Here is a 13331-nt window from a genome sequence, read left to right on the forward strand (position 1 = left end):
CTTATCTCTAGAATCAAGACACTTTAGATACTGAGTGTTGGTTTCTGAATTTTTGGGCTTCATTCTTTTTAAGTAACATTAAATAGTGGGAGCAACTCCTTTTTTTTTGAAGAAAATCTTGAACAGAAGATGCTTCCAAAGTGAAAGTTTAATGCAATCTCATTATATTAACCCAATGTGCTTTGTGTTTACTAAATAGGCAGAGGCTGGATTTGATGCGAGAGATGTATGATAGGGCAGGGGAGATGGCCTCCAGTGCCCAAGATGAAAGCGAAACCACTGTGACTGGCAGCGATCCCTTCTATGATCGGTTCCACTGGTTCAAACTTGTGGGGAGGTAAGTGATGATTTTGTTGATGTCTTCTTTTAAAATAATGAATAGTTTTAAGTGTTTAAAACCTGAGCAGATAATATAAAAAGTTAAGAGGAAAAAAAAAGGTGTAAAAAGGCCTTGTCTGTAATCTTATCCACTCACAACCACTGCATCATTTGGTATATTTCCCTTCAGTTATATTCAGCAGGCATTTTTGTTTCGAGTCTCAAACTTTCAGCCAAAGTATTTAAATCTTCCCTGACTTTAAACTTACAAAGTGTTCTGTAATTGATTAAGATAAATTTAGAAGGAAAAGAAAACTTATGCCTGTATTCTACACAGTTTAAATTCATAGTACAGCTTATCAGACACAATCTCTTCGTGATCTGATTTGTTCTTCCTTTTTTTAAAAAGCAATTCATCCCACTTTAGTCATTGCAAGGGTAAATTAATTGCACCTTGGTAGTCCCCTTCAGCCTCATTTTTTATACATTATTTCCAGCACTTAATGAAAACACATAGTGCCTCTATGAGTCCATATTGAGTCAAGTGTTCTTAGAGGTTTCGAATTTTCAAAGCAGGGAAATTTAACTTTGAGCTTATGATTTCAGAATTTGAATTGCTTTTTCAATTGCAGAAAACCCTGTGATGGTTTTTAAAGAGGCTGGGTAAAAAGGAGTTGCTGAAGTCATAGTATGTTGTGGAAATGAAGTAAATCTTTTCCACTTTACTCTGATAGCAAAGTAGTTTTTCAAAGAGATGAATTGGCCAAACACATCTTACCCTAGCAAAGCACATGCTGCTTTGCCATATGCCATTTCATCCATTTTGGTTTCTGCTCCAAAATGACGTGAGAATTTCAGTAAAGATTGAAAGCCTTCTTGTTTCACTTTGATGTTGAGTGGGTCCTTTGAGGCCTGGATGCTGATCTTTTATGTGAACTGGAGAATGTAAACGTGTTATAGCACAGTATTTACCTAGGATGGTCTATTCACGTGTTTCCTTTGCTTTTCTTATTCTAAGGATCAGTCCTTACATAACTTTTTCAACTTGCCCTTGTTCCCTTTCACCTGACCCAAATGATTTATGCTTATTTTATCCTTTTGCTTTTCCATTTGCTTTTATTGTGTTGATTCCCCAGTGGATTCTGTCCTGTTGGCACCTATTGCTTCCTGTTTAACCAACTATTCCTCTCTCCCTGGCTGTGTTAATTGGCGTCTTACCTGGTGTCTAGCTCCCCCATTTTCCACGGCTGTGTGAATGAGCGCCTTGCCGACCGCACACCCTCCCCCACTTTTTCCACGGCCGATTCTGACATCACTGAGCTGGCTGACGAGCAGCAAGATGAGATGGAGGATTTTGATGATGAGGCATTCGTGGATGACGCCGGCTCTGACGCAGGGACGGAGGAGGGATCAGATCTCTTCAGTGACGGGCATGACCCGTTTTACGACCGATCCCCTTGGTTCATTTTAGTGGGAAGGTTGGTGAGGTTATTGTGAGAAAGGCGAAAAGGGACCAGCTCTTGCTCTGAAGGCCTCCCTGCTTGCGCAATTTTGGATAACCTTGCATTAGCCACTTCAACTCATGAATGCTCTTTTTCAAGTTCTCCAATACTTCAAGCTCTTTGTCAATGCTGGTCTGAGACAGTTCTCAGGCATTGTGTGTGAGGTCCTCAGTCTACTCAGCACAATACATAGCAATATATAAAGACTGCATGGAAGACACCTTGTCTTAAATTGCCCAGAAATTTTGTTCTGAAGAAGGGAACCCCAAAGGAGAAAATAAAGCTAAGAGTCAAATGTAGTGGGTTCAGTGAATAGTATTATGGTCTAGATGTTTCCTTTTTAAAGGATTGTGATTGAAAAAGCATACGGAGGTAACATGAGAGAGGGGGCAGAGCGAGGCCAAGGTTTGGCTGAAGAATTTGTGGTACTGCAGGAGTCAGAGGACAAAAGTAGATTCAGGAGTACAGTTAAATTTATTTTTTGCTTAGTCTACTGAGTCCTAAAAAGAATCAGGAAAGTTAAGCTCCTCCTTTACCTAAAACGGATGCCTTTCTTTGGCCAGTTTCACTGAGCCTATCTACGGATCTTTGGCATCTGCTAAAATTTTAACCTATAGGGTTTATAATGATAAAGCTCACAAAATCATCTATTGACCCCATCAACAGTGAATACTGGCCAGGCATGGTGGCTCACCCCTGTAATCCTAGCACTTTGGCTCACACCTGTAATCCCAGAACTTTGGGAGGCTGAGGTGGGTGGATCACCTGAGGTCAGGAGTTTGAGACCAACCTGACCGGTGAAACCCGTCTCTACTAAAAATACAAAAATTAGGCTGGGTGCGGTGGCTCACATCTGTAATCCAGCAGTTTGGGAGGCCGAGGTGGCCAGGTCACCTGAGGTCAGGAGTTTGAGACCAGCCTGCCCAACACGGTGAAACCCCGTCTCTACTAAAAATACAAAAAATTAGCCGGGCATGGTGGCGGGTGCCTGTAATCCCAGCTACTTGGGAGGCTGAGGCAGGAGAATCACTTGAACCCGGGAGGCAGAGGTTGCAGTGAGACAAGACTGTACAACTGCACTCCAGCCTGGGTGACAAGAGCGAAACTCCGTCTCAAAAAAAAAAAGAAAACAATGAATATTTGTTCGGTGCTATATGAAACTGCTTTGTGTTAAGACTAGTTCACCAAACTGAGGCATTGTCTCTGGCTCTCAGTTTGTGCATCCATCTTTCAGTGATGCAGAACTCTCTATGCACGTGTTCCTAATACTGGTGTCTTTGTTCATCTCCAGCCTTCATGCTGAGGTAATTTAAATTACAAGTTCAACAGTAGAGCATGCATTGGATTAACCAAAAAGTATGTCCAGGTTTAAAAGTATTAAATTTAACTTTAATGGTACATTAGAATCACATATTGTTGAATCCTTTATAAATAAGGGAATTATGTCATTGTTAAATGGATGAGTACCAGTTATCTAAAAATTAAAGGATAGCGAGTCTGCTGACCTAGTAGAGACATAGGTTCTTAAATTTATCTCACCAGGCGCAGTGGCTCACACCTGTAATCTCAGCAACTCTGGAGGCTGAGGCCAGGAGTTTGAGACCAGAGTGGGCAACGTAGTGAGACCCTGTCTCTTTGAAAATTTAAAAAACAATTAGTTGGGTGTGGTGGTGCATGCCTGTAGTCCCAGCTCCTTGGAAGGCTAAGGCAGGAGGATAACTTGAGCCCAAGAGTTTGAGGCTGCAGTGAGCCATGATTGCACCACTGCACTCCAGCCTGGGGACAGAGCAAGACCCCAACTCTACCAAAAAATATAAAATAAAATAAAACAGAATTTGTAGTATGGTATTGGTCACATGGTCAGAACCTCATAACTAAATTAGAAGATGATCATTGTTATGGAAAGGGGGAAAAGAAAAGCTTTTTTGATAGAAATGAAAGTCTCAAGTGTAACCGTAGGTCATAGTATTAGACAGTCTCTGGGTTTTCCAATGGCAAAGGAGCATTTAGAATTCAGTTTTTCCATGAATAAACATAAAGGGATTATGTGGCCACGAATATTGTTTTCTACTGGTGTATCGCCATGAATAGATACTTAGAATTTCAGAGAAGCTGATTTTTATTAAAATTGAGAAAGGTATGTACAAATAATGGGACAATAATGCTTGCTTCATTCGATGGCTGCCTGTGTTCTTCAGCACATTTCTATCCTATTCTAAGGGAGTTGGAAGTTAAAACCCAGTTTCTGGCCATAAACTTTGTCCCAGTGCTAATTACACAGTTTCTAAAACTGTTCGCTTGTGTTCTATACCATTGCAGTGAAGAGTAGGCAGCTTCATCTTACGTAACATGGTGAGGAGAAGCCTGACCTAATTGTCAGGAGAAGCCTTGGGTCCTAGGCCATCTCTGTCACTACGACAAGCAACTTAAACTGAAGCCTTTTGGGCTCTCAAGTGTAAAGTGAATAACAGGTAGAAATAAAGAGCCATAAAGATCTTTTTCAGCTTTCATATTCTGTCATCTACACTAGCAAAAATGAATATCCTGGTTAAGACTTCTACTAAGAAGCATTTGTATTTTGAGGAAGTTGTATGGAAACTCAAAACAATCCCACTTCATGTGGAAATTAACTGAGGATACATGTATTGTTTTCTCTCTAGTTTTATAGTTTTCTTCCTTTTAATCATATCAGATGTAAGTATAAGTATAAAGCAATCAACTCTATTTTGATTTTCACATAAAATACTTAAGGAGCTATGGCTCAGGAATTGATTTTTCCATTTGTTTAGGTTCCCAAGTTCTAACCTTGCAAGAAAGGACTGGGGGAGGAAGTGAAATAATATAATAGCAATCAGTAAAGTGAAGGATAGCTTTCCATTTTTGCCCTTGACTACATTTCTCTTCTACAAACAAAATTTACAATAATGCAACATCACCCAGTTGTGTAGTGGTCATTATATGTGTAAGGAAAGTAACTACTTTCCTGTTTTTGTGATTCACAAGATTGGATTTCTCCAATTGGCATATAATTGCAAATATAAATCACTTGTAAAATTTTTAGTTTCTGGCTGGGTGCGGTGGCTCACGCCTGTAATCCCAGCACTTTGGGAGGCCGAGGTGGGCAGATCACAAGGTCAAGAGTTCAAAACCAGCCTGGCCAACATGGTGAAACCTCGTCTCTACTAAGAATACAAATATTAGCCAGGCATGGTGGCTTGTGCCTGTAATCCCAGCTACTCAGGAGGCTGAGGCAGAATTGCTTGAACCCGGGAGGTGGAGGTTGCAGTGAGCCGAGATGGCACCACTGCACTTCAGCCTGGGCAACAAAGCAAAGACTCCGTCTAGGGGGAAAAAAAAATTAGTTTCTTGTGAAATTCCATTAGTAAGTTTGTTTTTTAGCCATGACTGCCTCTGCTAAAACTTTATATTGCAAGTGAAAAAGAGCTTGTCCCTTTAGCTATTCTCTTATGGCATGCTGCGATGTTATGAACCATCCTTCATAATTTGCGATGAAATGTAAAATATTTAAGCTAGTCTTCTGGGTTAAAAGGGGGTTAAAGATGATTATTCTGTGATCTCTCTAAGTACCTTAACTGACATTCTTTCTATAAGTAGCACCATAATTTTGCTAATTTTTCTTATCTTTATGTTGACCAGTTTGTTTCCCTTTTTGAAGTAACTTCATTGAACTTTCTGCTAATGTATCCTTTACATATTCCCCTCTCTCATCCCTGTTCTCCTTCAGTCTGCTAGGTCAAAGTATAAGGATTCTTAAAAATGCAGAGTAATTATCAAAATTCTGTTTAAAAAGCCTCAGAATAGAATGTTTATATAGCATTGATTTGGAGCTAAGGGCTATATTCTGGTAACATAACAAGGTACTGCCTAGTGAATGTGTGATTGTATAGTCATGGAGCTGATGTCCCTGCCATAGAATTACAGAATTATCTAGAAAGGGAAATCTATAATAATGGCCTTCAATGCTCCCACACTTGGACTGGCCATTGCCATAGGCAGAAAGGCAATCTCATCTTTACTGTGTGCGCAAACAGTACTTTAATGTAATGTGTGCTTAATACAAGCTTTCTTAAAAAAAAAAAAAGGTGGCTCCTGTTTTTGAATAGCTATTTTTAAGATAAATTAGATATAGTTAGGAATCTAAATATATTCTATATAGTTAATATCCATTATGAGGTGGCTCTGAAAAACCAACCTAGTATCAGTTGGATGGCTTTGCTTTTCTGCTTCTGGTATAACCCATTTTTCTAGAAAAGCTTCCACTTCTACTTAAAGATAAGAGGCAAATCATTTTCCTGTTCCCTTATGTACGTAGATGTTCACTTACCAAATATTTATAGAGTGGCCCAGCCCTCTGCAGACAGTGGTGAGCAAAACCAGACATGGTTTCTGCCCTCATAGACTTATAGTCTGATGGATGACACAGACATAAATTAAATAATTGCACAAATAAATGTAAATTATAGCAGTGATGAAATAGTTGTGTGTGTTGCCGGAGATCACATAACATTGGGGGACCTGTTATAGGAAAGTGGTGTTTGAAATAAGACCTGAAGATGTGAAATCAAAGGCATGAGGCCGGGTGTGGTAGCTCACGCCTGTAATCCCAGCACTTTGGGAGGCTGAGGTGGGTGAATCACCTGAGATCGGGAGTTCGAGACCAGCCTGGCCAACATGGTGAAACCCCGTCCCAAAAAAAAAAAAAAAGACATCAAAGGCATGAGGTGTAGGCATCGAGTACAGAGAGGACTCCAGGCAGGGGACATGTGCGATGGCTCTTTAATGGCCCAGGCCTTGAAATGGGCAGGTCTAGCTGGGGTGCCCATAATAGAGGAGGGTGATCTGTGTATGTCTTTGAAAGTGAAATTATCCATTTGATACCTTACGCCAAATTCTTAGTCTTTTAAATTCTGTTGCAGTAGTTGTTGTTTGGGGGTCTTGTTTAGAACTTTTTAGAACTTTTCATTCTCACGTTTTTTTACACCAGAGCTTCAGCTCTCTGTTTCTTAGCATTTCTCTCTCTCCTGCTTTGGAGCAGACTGAAAGGGAAGTGGCATTATTTCATCTGATTTAATGTTCATTTGCAGTTATTTTTGTTATATTTTTCATTTGTATTTCATTTATGCTCTAGTCATGTTAACATTTGTTTTTCTGTGATGTATTATGTCTGTTTTCATAATTTTCATAATTTTCATTACTTTGAGTTGAAATCCCAAATACCCAGTCCATCCTCCTCCTCTCTTTGTTTTAAAATAGATTTCAGAGTAGGAGAAGCATCAGATAAACGTGTGTCACTTGGTTTTGTTTGATTTATTGATGCAAGTGTCTATCTTTGTATTTTGTCTTATGTTCGAAGATCAGCATATACCAAATGGGAAGACTGGAATCATAGTAGGAACTAGATTCTATTTCCCTTTCACTAATTGGAATGAACACTCTTTAGCTTTGTGACCACCAGTTTTTATTGCTTTTTTAAAAAAGTAATAGCTACAAAATAAAGAAGAAAATACAAATGTGATAGGACTTTGCTAGTTTGCTTGAAATATAAAGTGTTAGAGCTATAATTTACCTTTTACTTATGCATTTCTGAATTAGGTTTTTTTTTTTTTTTTTTTTTTTTTGAGACGGAGTCTTGCTCTGTGCCCCAGGCTGGAGTGCAGTGGCGCGATCTCGGCTCACTGCAAGCTCCGCCTCCCGGGTTCATGCCATTCTCCTGCCTCAGCCTCCCGAGTAGCTGGGACTACAGGCGTCCGCCAACACACCCAGCTAATTTTTTGTATTTTTAGTAGAGACGGGGTTTCACTGTGTTAGCCAGGATGGTCTCGATCTCCTGACCTCGTGATCCGCCCGCCTCGGCCTCCCAAAGTGCTGGGATTACAGGCTTGAGCCACCGCGCCCAGCTTGAATTAGGTTTTGAACTCTAGGAGCAAAAGCAAACATTTTAGGCATCAGTTGTCATCTTCTGCCTTAACATTTATCTTTTTTCTTTTTTTTTTTCTCTTGAGATGAAGTCTTGCTCTTGTCCCCCAGGCTGGAGTGTGATGGCGCGATCTCGGCTCACTGCAACCTCCACCTCCTGGGTTCAAGCGATTCTCCTGCCTCGGCCCCCCCGAGTAGCTGGGATTACAGGCGCCTGCCACCACGCCTGGCTAATTTTTGTATTTTTAGTAGAGACAGGGTTTCACCATGTTGGCCAGGCTGTTCTCGAACTCCTGACCTCAGGTGACCCACCTGCCTCGGCCTCCCAAAGTGCTGGGATTACAGACATGAGCCACCATGCCCGGCCCTTAACATTTATCTTGGTGCCCATTCAGAGTCTCCTCTAATCTTAGAACTCAAAAATTTCTTGCTGCAGAGCTTCTCTGCCCATATGTGTCTGCTGACCTCAACTTGCCAGTCACCCTGCCTGAAGATAATAGTCATTTCTTTTTTTTTTTTATTTTTTTTTGAGATGGAGTCTCACTCTGTCGCCCAGGCTGGAGTGCAGTGGAGCAATCTCGGCTCACTGCAAGCTCCGCCTCCTGGGTTTATGCCATTCTCCTGCCTCAGCCTCCCGAGTAGCTGGAACTACAGGCGCCTGCCACCACGCCCTGCTAATTTTTTGTATTTTTCATAGAGATGGGGTTTCACCATGTTAGCCAGGATGGTCTTGATTTCCTGACCTTGTGATCCGCCTGCCTCAGCCTCCCAAAGTGCTAGGATTACAAGCATGAGCCATCGCGCCTGGCCTCTTTTTTTTTTTTTTTTTTAGACAGAGTCTCACCCTGTCACCCAGGCTAGAGTGCAGTGGTGCAATTTTGGCTCACCACAACCTCCACCTCCCTGGTTCAAGCGATTCTCCTGCTTCAGCCTCTCAAGTAGCTGGGACAACAGGTGCATGCCACCATGCCTGGCTAATTTTTATAATTTTAGTAGAGACAATGTTTTGCCACATTGGCCAGGCTGGTCTCGAACTCCTGGCCTCAGGTGATCTGCCTACCTCAGCCTCCCAAAGTGCTGGGATTACAGGCATGAGCCACCACGCCCAGCCAATAATAGTCATTTCTTAAAGTAACAATAAATCGCCAGGCATGGTGGCTCACGCCTGTAATCCCAGCACTTTGGGAGGCCAAGGCGGGCAGATCACCTGAGGTCAGGAGTTTGAAACCAGCCTGACCAATGGGGAGGAACCCAGCCTACTCAGGAGGCTGTGCGGCAGGAGAATTGCTTGAACCTGGGAGATAGAGGTTGCAGTGAACTGCGATTGCACCACTGCACTCCAGCCTGGGCAACAGGAGCGAAACTCCATCTCAAAATAAATAAGGTAACAATAAAGACCCATAGGCCAGGCGCGGTGGCTCACGCCTGTAATCCCAGCACTTTGGAAGGCTGTTGTGGGCGGATCACGAGGTCAGGAGATCAAGACCATCCTGGCTAACACAGTGAAACCCTGTCTCTACTAAAAATACAAAAAAATTAGCTGGGCGTGGTGGTGGGCGCCCATAGTCCCAGGTACTCGGGAGGCTGAGGCAGGAGAATGGCTTGAACCTGGGAGGCAGAGCTTGCAGCGAGCCAAGATCGCACCACTGCATTCCAGCCTGGGTGACAGAGTGAGACTCCATCTCAAAATCAAACAAAAAATAACCAATAAAGACTGTAATGCTGTGATATGGAATTTATTTTAGAGTTTTTAACTGTATTTTGTCCCATTTCCCTGCCTTTTTTGTCTCTTGGTTTCTGTTTTATCTGTTGGGAAAAATGAAACAAAACCTCTTTATAACTTCTTAAATTAAAAGGTTAAGCTCGCCTGGGCACGGTGGCTCACACCTGTAATCCCAGCACTTTGGGAGGCCGAGGCGGGTGGATCACAAGGTCAGGAGATTGAGACCAGCCTGACAAACATGGTGAAACCCCATCTCTATTAAAAATACAAAAATTAGCTGGGTATGGTGGCGCATGCCTGTAATCCCAGCTACTCGGGAGGCTGAGGCAGGAGAATCACTTGAACCAGGGAGTTGGAGGTTGCAGTGAGCTGAGATCATGCCACTGTACTAAAGCCTGGCGACAGAGCGAGACTCTGTTTCAAAAAAAAAAAAAAAAATTAAGCTCTTGAATGGGCTCCTCCTCCAACCTGCCCACAGCAGCATTCATAGAGCAGTATCTTGAATGTCTGCTTCCAGGTGTGACTCTTCTCCCTACAGTAGTTAAGTTTTAGAGCATGATTTGGTGTGTGTTGGTCTTCGTCAACAGTTCTGCCAAGCGTTTGCTTGTTCATTATCTGTGCTGAAAAGGCAGCTGGAGGCAAATCTGAGAGGATAGGACTGAGAAGGGGTCTTAAGACAAGGCCAGAAGTCAGCTCACAGTTGCAGGAAGATTGTCTCAGTGAATCTGAAAGCCAGTTTATCTCTCCATGGATGCTCTGACATTTGTCTCCTGGTTTCTGTCTCTAGGGCATTTGTTTACCTGAGCAATCTGCTGTATCCCGTGCCCCTGATCCACAGGGTGGCCATCGTCAGTGAGAAAGGTGAAGTGCGGGGATTTCTGCGTGTGGCTGTACAGGCCATCGCAGGTAGGTGACTCTCTTCTGAAATGAGAGCTGTGAGTTCTTTGTCTAGAGACAAAGCAGGCTGATTCGGCCTGGGTCACACTTATATTACACATACAAACTGTGGGGAGTTTGTATGTGTAATATACATACACATACAAACTGTGGGGAGTTTGTATGTGTAATATACATACACATACTTTGGAGAAAGCCTTTATTGCTCCTTTCTTTTTTTTTTTTTTTTTTGAGAGTCTCGCTCTTTCACCCAGACTGAACTGCAGTGGCTCTATCTTGACTCACTGCAAGCTCCGCCTCCCGGGTTCACTCCATTCTCCTGCCTCAGCCTCCCGAGTAGCTGGGACCACAGGCACCCGCCACCATGCCCGGCTAGTTTTTTGTTTTTAATAAAGACGGGGTTTCACCATGTTAGCCAGGATGGTCTCGATCTCCTGACCTCGTGATCTGCCCGCCTCGGCCTCCCAAAGTGCTGGGATTACAGGCCTGAGCCACCACGCCTGGCCTATTGCTCCTTTCTAGCAATTGTTCCCAAGTATCACAAATAGATCCTGCTTAGTCCAGACTACTGCCACTTTGCAATAATGGGGTAAAGAGATTTCCTTAAACATGTTAAAGAACAGCTCTTGCATTAACTATATAAAAGTCATCGGCGTGTTTTTTTTTGTTTGTTTTTTGTTTTTTCGAGACAGGGTCTCACTTTGTCGTCCAGGCTGGAATGCAATGGTGCAATCATATCTCACTGCATCCTTCACCTCCAGGCTCAGCCATCCTCCCACCTCAGCCACCTGAATAGCTGGAACTACAGATGCACACCACCATCCCAGCTAATTTTTAAGTTTATAAATTTTATAGAGTTTGGGGTCTCATTGTGTTGCCCAGCATGGTCTCGAACTCCTGAGCTCAAGCGATCTTCCTGCCTTGGCCTCCCAAAATGCTAAGATTACGGGTGTGGGCCATTGCACCCAGCCAGTCATTGGCCTTTTATTTTGTTTTGAGACGGAGTCTCGCTGTATTGCCTGGGCTGGAGCTCAGTGGCACAATCTCAACTCACTGCAATCTCTGTCTCCTGGGTTCAAGCAATTCTTATGCCTCAGCCTCCCTAGTAAATGGGATTACAGGTGCCCACCATCACACCCAGGTAATTTTTGTATTTTTGGTAGAGACGAAGTTTCACCATTTTGGCCAGGCTGGTCTCAAACTCCTGACCTCAGATGATCTGCCCACCTTGGCCTCCCAAAGTGCTTGGATTACAGGCGTCAGCCACTGCGCCCAGCCTTGCCTAAATAATGTATCTTAACTGCTTCATTATTAACAAAGGATTGTTAGGCCTTTGTCTTGCTTAGGTTTTTTTTTTTTTTTTTTTTTTCCTCAGAGTACTTATAATAGACATTTGGCTGCTGTTTTGTAATGCACGGGTCAAGCTGATATAAGCTGATTGTGGTGGCTCGTGCCTGTAATCCCAGCTACTTGGGAGGCTGAGGCAGGATTGCTTGAGCTCAGGAGTTTGAGGCCAACCTGGGCAACACAGTGAGACCCCATCTCTTAAAAAACAATTGAAAAAAAAAAAAGATTTTGGTATTTTCCATTTTTCCATGATCCAGCCTATGTTCTGAGGAAAGAATGTGGTCATTTTCTGTAATCTTTCTGTCTTAATTCCCAAATGCTGTGCTGTGTCCAGTGATCTTTCAGCCTTTCCCCCATGGAAACTTGTGACACAATCCCCAGTGTTGAGTATATGGAAGTCTCCTCCAAAAGTACAATGTAATATTTTCAAGTACTTGTTGGGTATTATTGACTATTATCTTGCCAGCATGGAGACAGTCAGGATTTCTAGGTATGACATTTGAACAATCTCAAGAATAAAACCGATTCTTTTTTTTTTTTTTTTTTGAGACGGAGTCTCACTCTGTTGCCCAGGCTGGAGTGCAATGGCGCAATCTCAGCTCACTGCAACCTCCGCCTCCCGGGTTCAAGCAATTCTCCTGCCTCAGCCTCCTGAGTAGCTGGGATTACAGGCGCCCGCCACCACGCCTGGCTAATTTTTGTATTTTTAGTAGAGATGGGGTTTCACCATGTTGGTCAGGCTGGTCTCGAACTCCTGACCTCGTGATCTGCCCACCTCAGCCCCTCAAAGTGCTGGGATGACAGGCGTGAGCCACCGCACCCGGTCTAAAACCGATTCTTTATTGACTAGTCTCATTTGAGCTGAGGAAGTTGATAAATCTACATGAATAGAGTGCAAAGCAGCCCATGCCATGTTACTACTTTGGTATCATTCTCTCATGCCAAAGACTTGAGTTTATAATCCAGCAAGAGCCTTTTCCCTCCCTCACCCTGTGTAGTCTCACTCAAATCTTGCTAATTTTTTTTTTCTGCTTTAGCGGATGAAGAAGCTCCTGATTATGGCTCTGGAATTCGACAGTCAGGAACAGCTAAAATATCTTTTGATAATGAATACTTTAATCAGGTGAGAAACCGTCAGGAAGAAGGAAAACCCTGTGGAAAGAGAAAGAATGTTCAGCCTTGGAGATCAGTTCTCCTGTAAAACTGAAAATTACAGGATGCTGGTTGCCACAGAGTAGTTCAATAGAATATGGGACATGTCTAACAATTATGAAGGTAAAGGTGTATAGACTCAACATTCATATTTTATTCATTGGCTTTCCTCAGACAGCCCTCAGTCCATATAATTTTCCAGTCACTATCATTTGTTGGGCAGATAAACAGAAGTAAGGCAACTGGGGAAAAATATGTTTTTATACTACTTTACCATGTACCTGCCCCTGCCTTTTTTTCAGAGTGACTTTTCATCTGTTGCAATGACTCGTTCCGGTCTGTCCTTGGAGGAGTTGAGGATTGTGGAAGGACAGGGTCAGAGTTCTGAGGTCATCACTCCTCCAGAAGAAATTAATCGAATGAATGACTTAGGTATGTAGACAGAGTTTACTGTG

The 13331-nt window shown here is 42.8% G+C and overlaps 1 protein-coding gene across 11 annotated transcripts in view; it reads left to right on the forward strand.

Moving 5' to 3' along the window:
* KIF1B (kinesin family member 1B) overlaps nucleotides 1-13331 on the forward strand; it is a 153604-nt gene that overhangs the window by 92679 nt on the left and 47594 nt on the right. For 8 of the 11 annotated variants that reach the window (XM_030805033.1, XM_030805043.1, XM_030805035.1 and 5 more), the window contains 5 exons: nucleotides 200-337; nucleotides 1548-1796; nucleotides 10268-10386; nucleotides 12762-12847; nucleotides 13179-13308. In XM_030805033.1, the coding sequence (XP_030660893.1) occupies nucleotides 200-337; nucleotides 1548-1796; nucleotides 10268-10386; nucleotides 12762-12847; nucleotides 13179-13308 (722 nt within the window). The remainder of the gene's footprint in view (nucleotides 1-199; nucleotides 338-1547; nucleotides 1797-10267; nucleotides 10387-12761; nucleotides 12848-13178; nucleotides 13309-13331) is intronic. The other 3 variants (XM_030805038.1, XM_030805039.1, XM_030805040.1) reach the window with 1 other exon arrangement.

Source organism: Nomascus leucogenys, chromosome 24, assembly GCF_006542625.1.
Source record: "Nomascus leucogenys isolate Asia chromosome 24, Asia_NLE_v1, whole genome shotgun sequence".
In the NCBI taxonomy this organism is placed as follows: Eukaryota; Metazoa; Chordata; class Mammalia; order Primates; family Hylobatidae; genus Nomascus; species Nomascus leucogenys.